We start from the raw sequence: 18,511 nt of genomic DNA, 5'->3' as shown, positions 1-18,511 counted from the left end.
TATTTTATTATTCATGGATCCAAAGCAAGGACACAGGCAATCGTTTACCTCCCTGTACGTGTTTCTGAGTTGTATGCAGTGAAGATCTCTGCTCTCGCTCCACTTCTGTTCTGTCACAGTGAAGCTTTGCACTGCTCGATAGAGTTATTTAAGGAAGGAGAGTAGAGAATATTTGGGTTTAAAAGGCATTTCTTACTGATGATAACCTGGTATGCATTTAAGTTTCAGATCAGTCTTCTGAAAATGTTCTCAATTATTAAGCAATTCTAAAACTTCCGCTTTTAAGATAGGCAAAACTTGTGAAAAATCACAAGGTGTGTAAATTACTTATATTAGTAAACAAAATATTGTATCATTTACATGAAGCACTGGGAATTGCAAACCTGTATTCTGATTGCTTTAAACATTTCAAACACTTAAATCACTAGCAATGTTTCTCATCTCATAGTATCCTACATTTCTTCAAGTAGTGTTTAGAAGCACATTTCATTTTCTATGGAGGGAGAAGGAAAAGAAACTATGCAGTTTTACCTTCCAGTGAGAAGAAAAAATAGCTCTTCCAGAAAGTACGTATGGATATGCATTGCTTGTGTATTGCCTTTTTCTTCTTTTCCAAAAATTCTGTCCAGCTGAACCAGTATTGCACTAAAGTGGTTGACAAATCAATGAGCAAAACAACAGCTTCTGTGTATCCTTCTGAGCAAAGAATCCAAGAATATCTAGGACACACCTAAACCAGCTTTTCTCCCATTTTCAGAAATAAGCAATGAAGAAATAGGAGCTTGATTGCATTTTTTCCTTGTTAATAAAGTTAGAAACTACATTTAACTAGGACTTCTCTACTCTAAATAAAATGGATCAAGAGTCTTCAACCACTGTGTCCTTTTAAAAGATGTGGGTGAATGCAACCTGTTCTGTCACTTAGATATTAGGTTCAGCTCTATGTCTTCATGGCTTGTGAACAGAGCTCTCAGCTGAGAAAAGCTTTTGGCCAGTTCTCCTCTAGTCTAATGTTATTGTGAAATAGCTATGGACTTTTGAGGATACTTTTTATTTCTATTCTGAAAGTGGCTTCTGTTGTATTTCACTGTATGCCTTAAAATCTCATAATATCTAAGTAAATAAAATACTACAGATGAGATGATAAAGAATATTTTTAATTAGCTACATTAGATTCTACATTTAGCAATATTAAGGTTTGCTACCAAATGCTTATTAAACAAATATTCCATTATAAACAAAGAAACCTTGCTTGAAGGTTAAAGTACTGCTTACAATATGTTGTGTAAAATACTTAGAACATGGCACTTTTGCTACTATGCGTAATTTAGCATGAACAAAACTTCTTTGCTTCTGATAGATGTCTTATCACAGTTACCTGTTGTGATTATTTCTTGCACTGGATGTGCAAGGGAAGAGAGAAAGATCAGCAAAGTTTTCAGCTTTTTGCAGATAAAAGCACATTCTGTAAGTTGTAGGGCATATCTCTGGCAGGCTAAAAATAACAAAAGGGGCTTATATGCATCACCCATGCTGTGTAAAACCACAGACCAACAGATACCTGCCAACTTCTTGAAAATCATCAGTTGCATTTGGCAGCAAGAATTACTGTTAACCTCTGCGATTTCAATAAAATCACGTGGATGCTGGTCTTATGTTGGGGAAAGTAGGAGGAACAACAGATGCTGATTAGAACAAATAAAGAACAATAAAAATGATAATAATACTTATTCTTTCAACAAAACAACAAACTATTGAAATGTGTTTGGCTTTATGACTGAAAATTTCAGCATCATATTTCAGATTAGTTTGATAACAGTGGCTAACAATTTCAACTGCATAATTATACACATTATTAAGAAGTATTAGAAAGGCCAAATCAAATTCAAGATTCAAATATTGGATAGAATCACTGGCCAGAAAAATTTACATTTTTAGGCCCCAAATAATGTTGGATCTACAAGGTCAATAACAATGTGTCATAGTCTAAAACAGAGGAAAAGAGACAGAACAAAAGTTGGAAAACACTAATGTTTAAGTTACTCAAAATTTATTTAAAAATTCTGAGAAAAGTATAGAAATGAAATGTGAAGCCAAAAATCTATTTATGAGTTTCTTGAGATTTCTTTAATTGGTTGATTATTTTTATTTTCAGCTAAAGAGGAAACAAAATGTAAAAATTTGTGGAAAGAAAAGAGAATCTGTTTCCAAATAGCCCTATCGCATCTTTACTAAAAACTCTGCTAACTGCAACTATCTCCCAGCATTCTCATTTTGAATAAAATAACAGAACTGTAGGAAAATCATATACAGTATTTATTTCCATTAAAATTATACTTCTGCCCTGCAAAGACTTGCACACATACACTAAACTTCGGAAGAGAAGGATCTCAAAAATGCAAAACTCATGTGGGCAAATGGTCAAGAAGCTAGAACGGTGGCATAATGTTCAGAATGATTATTCAGAATTGCCAAGTTTTATTATTTTCATGCTGTGTTTACAAGGAAAGAGCACACTCATGAATTTGAGTGTGCTTGTTTGCTGCAAATCCAAGAGAGATTGCCACTCTCCGTTCTGGACACAAGAAAGCAGCTGCTCTAAGAATCTGCTCTTTGAGCGAAAACAGGCCTGGGTTTCACACAGCAGGGTTTTGTTTCCTGAAGAGGTTGTGATAAATGAGTTAGGGCTCAGAGGGGGGAACATCCAGCCGAATGCCAAACTGAATTGCAAAACCCCTGCTGTTAATCTGCAGCACCTAGGGCTGCAGTTATCCAGACAAAATGTGCCCAAACCCAAGTGGTGCTGAAGCCAGAGGATGACCCTGGCCCAAAGTGCCAGACTCGTCCAGATTCCCCAAAACAACACCGAGGGGCCACGCTTGCTCCAAAACTGTGCCTGGAATCTGAAGGCGGGGAACAGCAGTAGCTTGTACATGCCAAACCTGCGCCAGGCTTCTTCAGACTATTTAACACTATAGACGATTGACTTCTTGTGCCTTCCACTAGCTCCTGTCACTATTTAACTTACTAGTATAGATTTCACTTGAGTGTCCTCAGTTAATTTATTGCTGAAGGAGGTCAGGTAATCACCAAAAAGTGAGTAGGCTGAGGAAGAGGTAATAAATGAAGAAAGTGTGGCCACTTCCACAGTGCGGCCCAGGAGCCAAAAAATGAGTTGAAAAGGGTTTAAGAATTTATGAAATTACTCACCACAACTGTTCTTTCTTCTAAAGCCTTGATAGTATGACTGCTATGGCCTTGGTGTAGCTGCACAAGATCACTCTAGGAGGCCATCAGAGGGCAAGATTTGAAGGGATCCCTTTTTATGATCAGAAGAAAGCCCAAGTGGGTAGTAGAGCATTCCTAGACTCCTTAGGGGAAAGGAAGAGGAAAATCATTAGATGTCTTTTTGTTAATCAATTTTTACTCCTAAAAGACAATAAAACACTTCTCTGAAAGACAATCATGTCTGAGAAACTGTCTCAGTAGCCTCTCTCCAAGTTGTGAATAGGCACTAGATGACACATCAGTCCTGAAAAATCTAACAGCTTTATTTTATGTATGTATCTCTTTCACATTTAAAATATCTTCCCACTTAAATACAAACTACAACTAAGATTGTAACTAAGGAAGAGCATAGTATATCTACATTAGTGCAAACTGATCGTATTCTCCTGGATAAGGATTTTCAGAAGACACCTAACTTGCATAGTAATGCCTTTCAGTAAAGAAACTAGATGCATGCTGTAAATTACCTTTCAGTTTAAGTTCTTCAGTCTCTTCCAGGAATCCCCCTCCACTTTAATTGCACTTTCTTGTGTAGGAGGAGAAATTATTTTACAGCTTTTAAAATTTGAAGGTATTTTAGCATTTTTCTTTAAAAACCTAAACATTTCAGATGACACATCCCTGAAAACAGATGCACTGCCAACATTCTGAAATTAAACTTAACTGTGAATGAGTCTCAAGATTTCAAATTTCTTTCATGAAACTCATTCAGACTTTAAGCAACTGTAAGCATAATTACAGTCATCTAGTATCACTGAGCAGAAATTATAGGGTCACATGTCCTCATAACCCTCATCATTATAGATCATATTCTCATGCTGGGAAGCAAGACATACCTATTGTATTTCCCTCAGTTTAGCGGATAAAAATGATGAAGAAAGTGCTGTCCTTCAATCTCACCTTTGAGCATTAATTTTAATTTCTGTTTTCCTTAATCTTGAAGGGGAAAAGTTTCAACGAAGAAACTGGAAACAATTTTCTTCTGAAATTCTGTGAAGGCTTTTCACTGAAAGTGAATAGAGAGCTGATGTCCATGCCCTCAGGGCACATACTGTGATTTTCCTGAGAAGCAGTACCAAATAGAAGTATTTACTTATGCCAATGTTAAGGGGGCATGAGCCTGCCTTCCACAACTGTAAAATGTTGCAAAATACTGAGAAAATAGAAGTTATCTGCATGCTCATTTGGGCAAAAACACACCACTCGTGCTGTAAGACTTACCAGAACAAATGTATTAGCAATCTATCAAGATTTTTCCATATGAATAATTTCATAAAGAATATAACTCAGTAAAATAGATATGTTTAATACAAAACAGGCATGCAGTACTTTTATGTTCTTATTGTATTGTACTTGCATTTAATAAACCCATTCAACTATAACCATCTAATAGATATTCAGAAGAAAACAGATAAACCAGTAGCCAATACGCTGTAAAGAGATGCTACCTTAATTAAGCAAACTCTTGTCTGTGCAGGTTTAAACGGTTCAGAGATGGAGATCAGTTTGCTACCAAGGTTACAAGCCTTCAAACACCTCTTCATTCACGCTCTGCAACTTAGCATTGTTCCCATTTCTTCAGGATATACTATTTTCTTTACAAGGCTAGAGATTTCCAAGATTGTGGATCCCTAAGAAACATATTAATATGAATCAGATAGAAACAAGATTTAAAGCCGAATAAGCTTTAAAAATGCCACCCTCTTCCATCTCACTAGATCCATGTGGATTTCTGTGCTTTGAAAGAGTTCTCTCTTTATCTTGCTAAATGAATAATCAGTTATTTTCATTGAAAGGAATTTGGCATTGAGTGGTTTCACTTTTTGTCTCTCTGAAAAGGGTTAGTAAACTGGCAGTCTGCATGGTGACTCACAACTTGACTTAGGAGAGAAATCATCAGGGGCAAGCACGCAAGTATGTAAGAGCCTGAAAAGAAGCAAGTTGCTAATTTGAGGAAGACAAGCCCTCCCCCAGAGGCACCAGGACTTACAGAGCTATCTATCTACCTGTGAGTGTTTTGATCTCGACTGCCTAGCAGCTTACACTTCTACAAAACTATGAGGAAAGCCTGACAGTACTTCATATCCACTTTGCAAGTTACAGTAATTATGCAATGTATCAAGTGGAAAAGAATCACGCTTCGGTGGTCTCCCCTTTTTTGTTTTCAGAGAGGGTTATGTTAGTTGATAGAGTCACATTTCAGGTAGTGATCTAATCCAGCCATTATAAGCATCATGGTTAAATCTATTAAGTAATATCACACAACACATTATTTATAAGCATTGTCAAAGAAAAAGACCTTGACCTTGCTCCAAGTCTTTTAGAGATGTTACCCAAGATTTGCTTTCTATTTGCTCATTTTTACCTGTTGCTGACAGCACACACGACTACAAGTGTTGAGGGAAATCCATAAACACCCTCTAAGATATTTCAGAGGTGTGTGCAGCATATTTCACTGTATGTTGAGAGGCACCATTTTCTGGCATGTATTTCCCTCCTAAATTCATTTGGCACAGAATATACAGTAGCAATTTAAAGGATGCACAGACCTAGGTAACATACTGGGTTTTTTCCTCAAGGCAAAAACACTGCTCTTTTTGGAAGTGTTTATGAAATGGGAATCAATAGATTGTCTCTCAAAGTATTTTCTATAATATTGTAACGAAAACTGATGCACATACCTCATATCCTTTATAAACTGGTATGTTAACGAAACTGTCACCTGTAGTATCAGTTAGTGGGAGCTCTTTTTCACATTGTTATCATTTAAGGAAAAAAAGGCAGCAGTTTGAACTGAAAACTCCTCCGAAAATAAAAAACACATGTTTCTGTTCTATATCTAATAGGTACAGCATATGACCACTGACCTGTGAACACTTTCAGTTCTTAAATCTGTTTCCTGTGTTCCCCTGTGGCATTACAAATTACAATCCACAAATGACAAATACCAAACTGAATTAAAAAAAAAAAACTTTATTAAAACTGATCCAAACCAGCAATTCTACTACTTTACAGTAATATTTGCAATGCATAATTTAAGTACTGATTTTTCATATGTTTCCACTGTACATTTTTTGCTACATAAGTACTATACACAGTACCATCATTATAACTTCCCACTGGGATTACAATACAAATAGTTTCAATCATATTTAGTGCGATTCTTTTGTTCAAGGTGATCAACTCCTTCCTCAAAGACTTCATAAGTATCTTCCGTAGCATGCTGCTGCCATAAATCCAAGAATTAAAAGTTTTTTCTTTAAATTCTAGTCTCCTCTTGAGCAAGCTGTCCAGTTTCAAAATGAGAAGTCATCTGATACTCATTAACAATCGAGAAGCTGCACTATATTCTCTAAGCATTTTAAGTGGTATGCATTTAGCTGATTTCCTTCTGGCTGTGGTGTAGCTAAGGAGAAGAAAAAACATGACTTAAACTTCTAGCTGATTCTTAACATAAAATGATTTTTTTCAAAGATTACATCAAATGCATGGTTAGGATTCACACTATTTTCTAATCTTTTCCTCTATATTAGGAGTAGCAAATCAAATACTAATACTTCATTTTGCAAAATGTGCTTTTAACAAACCTCGATAGAATTAAGCGGCTGTCTAAGCCTTCACTCAGCTGGGACAAAGAAATGAAAACTGCCTTTTGATTATGCTATATTACAATATAGGCATGCCTGATAGTTGCCAAAACCTCTGGGAATATTTGTTTCTACAGTCCTTTCTCCATGTGAAGGACAAATTTGGAAATGAAAAGGAACAAAAAGTGTGTTGAAAAATTCTTCCACTTGTACTCAGAAGAACAATCTATCATTCTGGTTATTAACCCAGACATCACTGGAAAATGATCAAAGCTTTATTAGGGTAGGCTGGTTTAGAAACTTAATGCAGGAAAATATTAATGACAACTTCACATGACTAGACGGTTACAATTACAGTTCCATAAAGCATTTGATAGTCAATATTATATTAATTATTTCTTAAAAATTCAAAATAAATATTTCAGTCTAAGATCCTATGTTCTAAAGTAGTACATAAATAAATAGGGATCAATGTTACGAGGTGCTGGTCTGTAAAAACTGTAAATTTCTACCTTGCTGATACAACATGTTAATTTGAAAAAAATCTTTGATTTGTGGTTTAATATGTATACCACAAATACTATAAAGAAACAGATAAATCTGTATTATTCTTTATCAACTATAACACACTGAGTACATAAAATGTTTCATAATATTATGATTGATGGTTAACTTAGTAAAGGACGAATTTGGAACAACAGAACATAAATGAAATCAAGGGATGAGAGTTACATAGCACAAGAAGAACTATCATGAGATGTTCTAGCAAAAATACACCTCCTTGTTAGGATATTGCCAAATAGTGCTCAATGCAAGTGCAAGTTTTGTGGCAATTCTGTCCTGCCAGAAAATTTGGAATTATAAATTCCTGCACAGGTAAACCTATTTGAGTACAAAATAGAGCAAATGCAATCAGTGGAAAAATGAACAGCTTAAAATGAAGCATTTGCACACCTTTGCAAAATCAGAGTCTTAACTGCAACTAACAAATCTACTGCTAGCTATTAAAGTTGCAGCTACAGAGCAATGTCTGAGCATCATTTCAAAATGAACGTTCTTGAGTTGAACAAAGTAATCTATTGTATAAAAGCTACTCAAACTATAGTTATCTTCAGTTACTTAAACAAAAAAAACCTCTCAAGTTTTCAAAAAGCAGCTCATGGTACAACATTTTCAGATTGGTACAATGAACTGTTCTGATCTCTTCTCTATGTAGTTGAATACAGTGAGGTTGAACAACATTAAGCACCTCAATTTTAAATGAATAATTTTTCCAAACACTAAATTTAAGAATTAACAAAGCATAGCATGTAGTAAAGAAAGCATTTTGCTGCCCCATCTTTAAAACTGACCTTATCAATTTCTCAGGTCTGATTTACAATTTGTTAACCAAGAGACATTTTTGCATATCTGTATTTAAAAGATGCCTAACTATATAAACCATATCACTATTCATTATTTTAGGGATAAAAATAACCTCTCAAAACCTATGTTTTTGTCTGTGATGCTGTAATTTAGAATGTACTAACGATCTATTTGATGGAAAAATTACAGACTGGCATAGTTCTTCCAGATGGAAAACGGCTTGTTCAAAACTTACTTTTCTTCACTAAAGAATAAGCTTCATCTATTCTCCTCCTTATTAATGGATTCTTCAAAGTCACTTTTGCCTGTCACACACAAACAAAAACAAAATGATTTTACTTTTCCCCTACCTGTTGATACTTCAATAATCAAGATAGCCCTTCTACTTATAATTTCAAAATGACTGTAATTCAGTAGAATATGATATCCAAGAATTTTAGAATTAGTATATGACTTCATTGTACAGATGACATTTATATAAACATTCACAAACCACATCAAGCTGCTTACCTTTCATGTTGTATAACATGACCTGACCAAATGATTAAAATTAGAAATTGGAACTGCAGCTGTAAACTTTATTTTTATTTATTTAAAGGTTACTCTATTCTTTACTGCATAATAAAAGTAATATTACAATTTTTCCTTCAAATGCGCTAATTTTTCTTAAACAACAGGTGTTTATCAAATACTAACCTTCTGATAGTTGTGAAGCAAAGCCCAAAGTGAAGCTGCTCCGATTCTCTGAACATCAAGACTATCACTTTCCAAACAGGTAGATAGCACACTGATAGCTTTATCTAATGAGAAAAATAAAAAATTCACCTAGCAAAAAACATCAAGAGTGCACAAAAGTATTTACACTTTTGAGTAATTTTATGATTGAAGTGTGCTTATTTCTATGATATATATCTATGACAGATATTGGTATGATGCAAGAATTACAGAAATTATCAGATTAACTAAATATGTTTGAACAATTTTCAGACTGCATTGTAAAGGAGTGTTAATAAGCGTATAGCACTTCTAAAAAATTAAGCCGTAAGTAATAAAACACGTAATGTACAGCCATCACCGATGCATAAGTACTGAGTAAGTCATTTTCTTGAAACTGTCTTATAACTTCCAGTAGCCACAATTACAGCCACACTGGGATAAAAATTAAGATGTTCCTTTTTCTATTTAGTAATTACTATGTAGGTGATTTGTAAGTGATGAGAAATTTGCCACTCCACCTGAGGTCCCTTAATTTCCTAGGCTTACTCTGTTCTGCTTGTTCAAGTTTGCTTGTTCACTTCATAAAACAAATGCACTCAGTAGATGATATAATTGAATAATGTGTGCTTAGTTAATGCAGTGAATCACCATCTTGGAAAAAAAAAATAAAAGTAAGGACACTACAGGAGACCTATTGAGAACTTAAGGAAGACAAGAGTCTTCCCTCTGCAATTAAATGGAGAAAAGTTCACTCCATGTTGTTACGTTAAACATATATGCTACAATCACCACAACACCTATGATTTGTTGGGACTAATAAGGTTCTGTCCAACTGAAAGACAGGAACTTCCATGAAAAAAATACTAAAAAAAAAAAAAAAGAAAAAGAAAGCCTAATGTAGCTTATTTCAAAATGACTGACACAAGGAATCCTTCAAATCTCCCTCTGAAAAAACTGTAAAAATACTTATAGAGAAATACAGTAATGCAACATGACTATTTGAGAAAACTGTAAAAATACTTCCATTCATGTTGCGTTACTATATTCAAATGACCAGTCTCGGAATAAATCCTGAAAATGTTTTAGTTATCTGATACATTTGCCTTTTTTTTTCTTGCTATATATTCTTATAAGTACATTTCTGCCAAAATATAATTTCTATAATCACTTCTATGTTGATAATGACAATTATTTTTATAAAATATATTTTCTGAATAACAATATTGATTTCTTGATGAGTAACCTAAATTGCAATGAAAATATGGTATTCTTGAAAACATCACATTCTCAGAGTAAAATAGTTTCAATACTTTTCAGATACTTACCATTAGCTAATATCTTGGGTTTATTAGCTGGACTGAAACAGATGTTATGTAGAATAAGAAGTGCTATATGTTGATTGTTCTTGTGTTTGCATTTACACATCTCCACAATCTGGTCTAAAGTACCATTTATCTTCATAATCATCTGCTGTCCATCTTCTCCCAAAGATATGTTCAGTAGCAGCTTTAGCCAAAGAGTAGACACATTACTAACATTTTTATGACTGCCTTTAGGTAATGACAGAGACAGAAAGTTCTGCAGGAAGTTACTCTGTCAGAAGGAAGAAAACATGCAAGATGTTAATATTCGTATTATTGTATGCTTTCATTGCTGTTTGACCTTCCAATCTGTAGACTTGAAATAAGTATAATAAAACATCAATACTATTTTTTGGTCGCGAAACCCATTATTATTCAAGAATATTTGAAAGAATTATTTATGAAAGAGATCCACGTCTTGTTTAAAAAGGTAGTTTGATAAAATACATTTTCTTCTATAATAACTTATGTAATACTGATACATAAAAGTATCACAACATATTTATTTAGTATCACAATATATTTATCACAATATATTTATTTAAAGAGCAATATCAGTCACTCCGTAAGTTTTTTGTTTTGCTTTGTACTTTTGAGTTTCTGCTCTAAAATAAGCTGGAAACAATTTAATCAAATCAATATAGTATTTAGTATGCTCTTGAATCATTAATTATTATTTTGTTATTAGTAAATCTTAAAGGTATAGTATGTCCCCTTCACTGTTAGGCATAGTACTGCCCCCTACTTTTGTAAACTTTGAAGAAAAAGATCTTTGTCTTGATATCTCACACACTACCATTCCTATTCTCAAACAATCTACAATTTCAGGAGATTTGGAGCAAGTGAAAATCTATTCTACTGTTGCAAGAGAGCAATGTTGTAAAGAACAACATTTCTACAGGGAAAAAAGTCCTGGGCTACATATTCCCACCCTCATAGACCTTCATACAATAACGCATGTAGGTATCTGGCCACCAAAGCAAACAGTCCAGCAGACAAACTCACTGTGGTTTTGTTCACACGAGTATGATATTGCTAAGTTAATTCTAACAAAAGGAATTAGCAGTTCTTAGACTTATGCAAGGAGAGCCCAGGAGAGAGAATGGAGAAAAGTAACATTACACTAGACTGAAACTCTAAAGAGATCTACAGACGAAACATTTCATTTAATAGACCAGCTTCTATAGAATGAAGCATTTGAGATATCTTTTCTAGAAAAAAGTTTCTGAGAATAACAGTAACAGTATAATCATATTTCAATATTATTACTGTCATAAAAAGATCATATTTTCCTCCTTTTCTATCAGGTAATTAGGCCCAAGAAAGAAATTGTTGCAATTTTTAAACTACTATAAAAGATGCTAAAATAAATACACTTTTAATAACTGCTGTTGCGTTAGCTAGTTTTATGCTAGATCTTCCACACACAGTTTGACTCTCTGTCCCAAGGTGTTGAGTAAAATTAGATGATCAAAGTAGAATTAAGAACAAAAAAAAGAAAAACACAGATCTTTCTAAGAACATTTGATAAAACAGTGTAAGGACCATTAAATGTACAAATTAAAAAGGAAAAAGACAATACTTACGTGCATATAATAAAAACTGATTTCTACTTAGCACCCAATTACTGGCATATATGACATCTTCTTTAAAACCTTAATTTTTAATCAAGATTTATGCTTCACAAAGTATATCTATTTATCCAATGTTTAATTTCTCATTTACTCACATGTAGTTTGTTTTACTGTATGCTCACATTCATAATCCAATAACATATGTGGATATTAAAAATTTTGCAGCCCAATGAAATTAAAAGGCTATAAAAAACAAAAAAACCCCTATAAATAGTGCAGTTTCACATGCTACTTCTGTCCAGACTACTACGAATATGACTGAATCATGTGCTGCACTACTGAGTTGGGAGTAACACAACTCACAAGTCCCAAAGGTTTTGCTTCCTGCAGAAGCATTTCTATGATCTCAAGACACTCCATATTGAAACTGAGGGTTTATTTAGAAAAGGAAATCGCATCCATCGCAGTGCTAAAATCAGTAAATAATATTATTTACTTACCTTCTGAATAACGCCTTTACAGTCATGAGACAGAACAAGGTTAGAAAGAAGACAAAAGACCATCTGCTGAATTGGGCTGCTCTCATTCGATATTTGGGTAGCCAATTTCATGACGTTATGCATTAATGAATTGCCAGCTGCACTTCGTACAGAAGGAAGCAGTGGTTGTCCACCACTTGCCCAACAAAGTGAACCACAACCTTAAAGAAATGAAACCCTTATCACATGAGAAATTTTTATATACATTAAAGAAAAGATTGAGTTGGGACTGCTGCAAGGTGTGTTGTTTTCTGTTTTTGAACCACAGTGAAGCAATGGGATGGGCTTTGAGTAGAAAAGTGACCTGAATGTGACCGTTTACAGGCATGGGAGTCTATTGTTCTAAAATCTAAGAGCAAATTTTGCTGTTAAAGAGAAGTCGTTGCTTTATTTCAGAATATTTCCTTAAAAACTGGAACATTGCATTTAAGACATTATTGGCATGAGAATCTGAAGTGACCCACTGAAACTGTCCCAGAAAAGAAGTCTCTAAACTTCTTCCGGAATGTTTAATGTTTTTCTTAAAATATTTTTCTGACAAATAAAAATGTTGTCTGCATTTGTCATTACCCTGTACCATGATAACAAGCAAAATTCTATGCTACAGAACTACAAACTCAAAACAACATCAAGGAACAACTAAATTATGAACACGATGTATATAAACAAACATGCATATACACATCTTTACTTAGTGGCATTTGCCACCTGCAGCCACAGTTACTTTCTTACATGGCAACAGTAAGTGAAAATGAGACAGTCAACTGCTGCAAGCAGCCACAGGCATTTCTTTGTTCAAAGACAATACAGGGAAGTGGTTAACAAGTTCAGAGTAGTAAAGTCTGGGTCACCTCATAAGCCAACTACCCTGAACAACAAGAGAAAATATTAATTTAAAACCACATCCCCTTACTAGCCAGGAAAATAAAAATGCAACCTAGGATCTGAGGAATAAGAAAGGCGATCAGAACTTTAAGCCTGATTTCCAATATATCACAGGACATTACATTCCCTGCATTTAATTCTATCATCTGTGGTTGGCTAATATGTATCGACCTTTCCTCAGTCCATATTAAAAAATATGTTGTTCATGAAAAAGAGCATCACAAACTGTTATGGGGCCTGGAGAAATTAACTTAAAAAGACTGTAAAAAAAGCTCATAGAGTGTTCAGTTAATGTATTTTAATTATACTATCTCTTGAAAGTAGCTTGACAGGGAGAAAATCAACAGATATTTAAAGGTCTCTTCAAGACACTGGAGAATCATAATCTGAGCCAATAACCAGAATATGAAATGAGACAAATTCATACTAGAAAAAGGAACAGGCTTTTAACAGTAGGGATAATTTTTCATCAAAACAAAACAATCAATAGAAATAGAGGATTTCCTCCAATCAAAAGAGAATCCTTATGAAAAACTACTTTAGTCAAACACAAGTTACTGAGCCCAATAATAGAAATAATTGGGTGAATTTTAATAAGGAATTAAACTAGATTATTGAATGTGTCAAAGACAGAATCTTCTTAATAAGGGCTAAAGTATAAAGTACTGATATACACTCTCTCTGATATAATTCCTGGGAGTAGTATCGCTACAGTATACTGCTCAGTTTGGCAGGACTTTCAGCATAACCTTTAGACATGGTTTGAATTAAATGCTATTTAATCCTTTAACATAATTGTATTCTTGCTAAACCCAACCCAGCTATTAAAAGTCTTGAAAGAGGAAATGGGCAAAAGTCTTGAATGTATTACAATCAAAACTCTCAGACTGTGATGGACCAGTGCTTTTGTACTTGGCTTTTATGGTAGTAATAAATATCATCATTCTTTTCCCCTTATTATACTATTTCTATCCTCACTATTCTAGTTAAATATTTTGATGTATTATATCATAGAGTGACTCTCATACCTGCAGGATAGTTTGCAGTGTAGACACAAAGCAAATGCAGGGCTATTTGCATCGAGGAGTCATCTAGTAAAAACCATGGCCATAGTGAATGCAGAACAGGAACAAGATGAGCTTTCAGTGCTGCCATCTGCAAGAGTATGAGGAAGAATTTAGAGAACTATACTATTAAATATTCTGAAAAGATTATACTATTTTAGCAAAAATATAAAATAGCATTTACTTTAATGCAAAGGTCTTTTTTAAAAAGTGGGAAGAAGCATATTTTTACCTTATTTTGTCCCATTAGCTCTTTTAAATGATTGTACAGAGGGAAGCAACATCCTCATTTGAGCACCAAAGTAACTTCCAGTATATTCCACAAGACAATTGCTTAAAATCAATCTTCAGTTTTAAATATTTTAATTGAACTATTTTCAGGGAATACTTAAAATTATCTTTAGTGATATGTATACCCACACTTTGCCACATATACCTTAATATTAGAATGTTTTGGTTGCAAGTTCTCACTATATATTGATATTTTATTTCACTTCAGCTTTGTAATACATAGTTATTGAACATTATTTGCTAGCAACTAAATATATTGTTCTGGAAAACCATACCAAGGTTATCCTAGAACCACTCTAAAATGTTTTAATTACTGTGAGATATACAAATAAAGATTTACTTATTCCAACTGTGATTGTACAAGAGTTCCCAGTCTACAATGTTATTCTACTTAATTATACTAATTATTAGAACTCAAAAAGCAGGGACATAGAGTACATAGGAGAGCTCTATAGAGCCCCAAAAAGCAAAACATTTCCATTATCAACAGCAAACCCCTCTCCTTCAAACGACTGTCTCTGCAGACTCCTGATGAAGACAATTAAGAAAAAAAAAAACATTCAACAATAATCTCATCTACTTTCTGCCTCAGTGGTAGTGAATCAAAAGTTCTTGGTTCCACAAAGGAAAGGACGCATCATTGTAGCCAAAGCACTGATATATGGGAACCTTAGGAATAACCAAATAGCTTATTCAGACCCATAATATAAATGGTGTTCCGTACACAAAAAAGTTGCTAACATATGCCCTCAGCAGCAGTATTCCTGAAAGGTCTGGAAATCTTCCACCAAGTTCCACTAAGACATTCGCTAAAAGTAGCAGAATTTGCATCACAATGCCAAGACAAATTGAACTGTGAAAGAAAAAATGACCAGGAAATAACTGTGTTAAAAGTATCAACAGTAAGGAATATGAATAGCAGTGATCAGAGAGAAAGAATGCAGGAAAGAAAAAAAGAAAGAAAAAAATCTGAACATAGCAACATGGAAAAATAAATAGGGATAAGAACTGAAATAGAAAAAAAAATTGACAAGCACAGAGAAGTGATGAAGAATGTAAAATGAAAAACGGAAGACAAGATTCTGAGCAAAATTGGACCCTGCAGGATCAGTCTAAAATGTACTATTATTTTACTAATTTAACTGAGACCATACAAAAAGTAAATGGCAAATTAATATTTAGGGATTTTTTTTTTCCTTCAGAAAGGAAAAAGGAAAAAGAAGCGAGGAATAAGGAAAAGAAACAACACATCCTTTTTTAATCTTTACAGGCTCTCTTATTCTCCTTTCTTATGGCAGCGTACCTTTCTTCAAATCCGTTTTTCATGTTATTTATTTTGAAAATTGAATTGATTGATTTTTAACCAAGCAGAAACAGGTATAAAGGATGACTGTCATCTGCAACCTTTGGGACACAATGTTTCAGTATGAACACTGAATATCTAATGCATGCATAAGATATTCCTAAGGCAGAAATAATAACGAAATTTGAACTATTTCTTGCCATTAATATCAAGTTTAAATCTAGTTAACTTGAAAATATTTTCAAAATAGAACAAATCTATGATCTTTATTCACTAACTCAATGTGGTGACATTATTTTAATATAATAATACTCACTTTGCATTCTTCATTTTGAAAGAGGCAATTTCTGAGGAGCTGCATGGCACACCTTAACTGCTTGATAAGGCTATCCTCCTATTTAGACAAAAGTATTTGAAGATCATCAACATAAAAACAGGATTCATTTTGTGCAAGGGAAAAGAGTTTCAGAGGTCAGGTGTAAATCTAAGGTGCTAATGTTCAAGTCAAATTTTTTCTGTAGACTTTTTCTGATCTGAGATAGGATTCATCTCATCTAGCTTTAAACAGGCAGACATGCATGTACACTGCAGACATTCACAATAAGTTACTTGTGTCATCCTCATCTCTCTTTATAACTCACAGACAGTATTTTTAAGGGGATTGATCCAACTAAATGCAGAGATCTGTAAGGTAGAGCTCCATTTCCCTTACAACTGATGAAGGGGTAGGAGGGAACAATTTGTGGGTATGATTTATTCTATTATAAAGCAGACCTCTAAAACAAGCCAGATGAATCATCCCTAGAAGCATCTATTTTTCTTGCTTGGATATAAAACAAGGATAAACTAGCTTTATCTTGCAGATCTCTACATTTGGTCAGACCAATCTATCCTTATCTTCTCTGTGTCTTAGTCCCCTAACCTTAATATTGGAAATAGAAGTACTTTCAGCCTGATAAGAATATTGTGAAGATAAATACAGACCTTTGAACAGCCAGGTACTACACTGAGATTTAACTATGTAAGTAAACAACACATCTGTCTTCATGGTTGTGCTGTGACACTAAAGGACTCTAGCCATGGCTGACCTCTAACTTTTAAGTGGTTGACATGTTAAACCACTTCTGAAAGATGATCAAATTCCAGTAAGTTTGTTTACCATGGGAAGCTATTTCTGTTTTTATCAAGCATAAAGGAATAGAGATGTATGTAAAATGGTATTCAGGCTTCATCTCAAATAAAGTGAAGCAACAATATTTGCTTTTAAATGATATCATGTGCAGCTGATGACATTTAGTGATGAAGTAAAAGTCTATCTCAAAAACAGTTATGATACAAAAGTCAAGTATAGTTGGTGAAAGAGCAACGTACAGGTCATCATTACAGATACCTTTTATAACAGGTTTGTCCCATTTTTAACTAAATAAAATGCAAACATTAAACAGTTCTTTCAATAACTTATATATGCATTATAAATAATTCTCTGTTTATTCAATAAACTCAAACTACAACAAATCCTATAAATGCCATAAGCTCCAACTAAAACCTAGTGTGTAAACTGTTAGCAGGTTAAAAAATACAGACTGTGTGGACGCCACTACTTGTTTGGGGTTTTTTGAGGGAGGGAAGGAGTGGAAGGAAGAGGCAGATGATGGGACACTTCATTTTTATTAGAAGCCTTTATTTTTTTTTTTTTTAAATAAAGCTTGACCAAACTAACTATTGGGGTCTTGTAAATCATTTAAGGCCATTTGTTGGCATTAGGGTAATTTATTCATGAGAAGAAAGGAATCGCAGGTAAAATGCTTCTGTTTTTCCTTAGAATGAAGCTAGGTCAAATACATTATTTTTCCCAGAAGTCAAAAGAAAAGAAATAGAAAAAGAAGATAAACTCTCCCTGCTGGGAAAGGAGGCCAAGACCCAGTGAACATAACATTGGGCAAGGGAGTGATTGAGGGTGCGAGATAATCAAGTGGAGTAAAAGCTCTAAACTCATTGGTTCTTAAAGAAACACCAGTAGCCATATCCACTATGGGTTGTCATTTACTCCGTCTCACCCATGACAGAGAGCCAACAGTATTTGTCTCAATAAAAAACCTGAAAGTGCCTTATCATATCAGCCTTATGGATTTTATAGTTACCTTTTTTTTCTGTGTTTTCCCAGGCTTTAGGGAATCCAAATTCATCTGCGCATGAATATGTTTCATCTGTTCTACACAGTTGCCTATTAGGTCAGCTGAAAAAAAAAAAATCATGAACATGCATCTTTCTTGCAATTATCTTGATTACTATTACCAACCTGAACTGAAACTTAAGGGTACAGATGACCAAATTCTGCAAGTTCAAGAAATATTGCTATTTTTTTGGTTTCAGAAAGTAACTAGCACACACTCTGAGATAGATTGAGTATAGTTGGATGATCTCAAGAACCAAGAAAGTATCTGTCTCCTCTCACAACTGATTTCTGTGAGATGAACTCTGAAAGAAGAAGGAACTGAAAAGATGGAGATGAGAAGAGGATTTTTGATGAATTTTTC

General features: G+C 34.0%; 1 protein-coding gene across 7 annotated transcripts in view; it reads right to left on the bottom strand.

Moving 5' to 3' along the window:
• Positions 1-6,245: 6,245 nt before the first annotated feature.
• The window catches only part of RTTN (rotatin), an 88,216-nt gene continuing 75,950 nt past the window's right edge, over positions 6,246-18,511 (bottom strand). For 6 of the 7 annotated variants that reach the window (XM_064507144.1, XM_064507145.1, XM_064507146.1 and 3 more), the window contains 8 exons: positions 18,116-18,210; positions 16,291-16,368; positions 14,345-14,471; positions 12,393-12,592; positions 10,283-10,550; positions 8,937-9,040; positions 8,476-8,545; positions 6,246-6,694 (listed from right to left, as the gene is read on the bottom strand). In XM_064507144.1, the coding sequence (XP_064363214.1) occupies positions 6,612-6,694; positions 8,476-8,545; positions 8,937-9,040; positions 10,283-10,550; positions 12,393-12,592; positions 14,345-14,471; positions 16,291-16,368; positions 18,116-18,210 (1,025 nt within the window). In that variant the 3' untranslated portion in view covers positions 6,246-6,611. The remainder of the gene's footprint in view (positions 6,695-8,475; positions 8,546-8,936; positions 9,041-10,282; positions 10,551-12,392; positions 12,593-14,344; positions 14,472-16,290; positions 16,369-18,115; positions 18,211-18,511) is intronic. The other variant, XM_064507148.1, reaches the window with a different exon arrangement.

The sequence above is a fragment of the Dromaius novaehollandiae genome, chromosome 2 (assembly GCF_036370855.1).
Source record: "Dromaius novaehollandiae isolate bDroNov1 chromosome 2, bDroNov1.hap1, whole genome shotgun sequence".
NCBI lineage: Eukaryota > Metazoa > Chordata > Aves > Casuariiformes > Dromaiidae > Dromaius > Dromaius novaehollandiae.
This window is presented reverse-complemented; position numbering and strand designations above follow the sequence as displayed.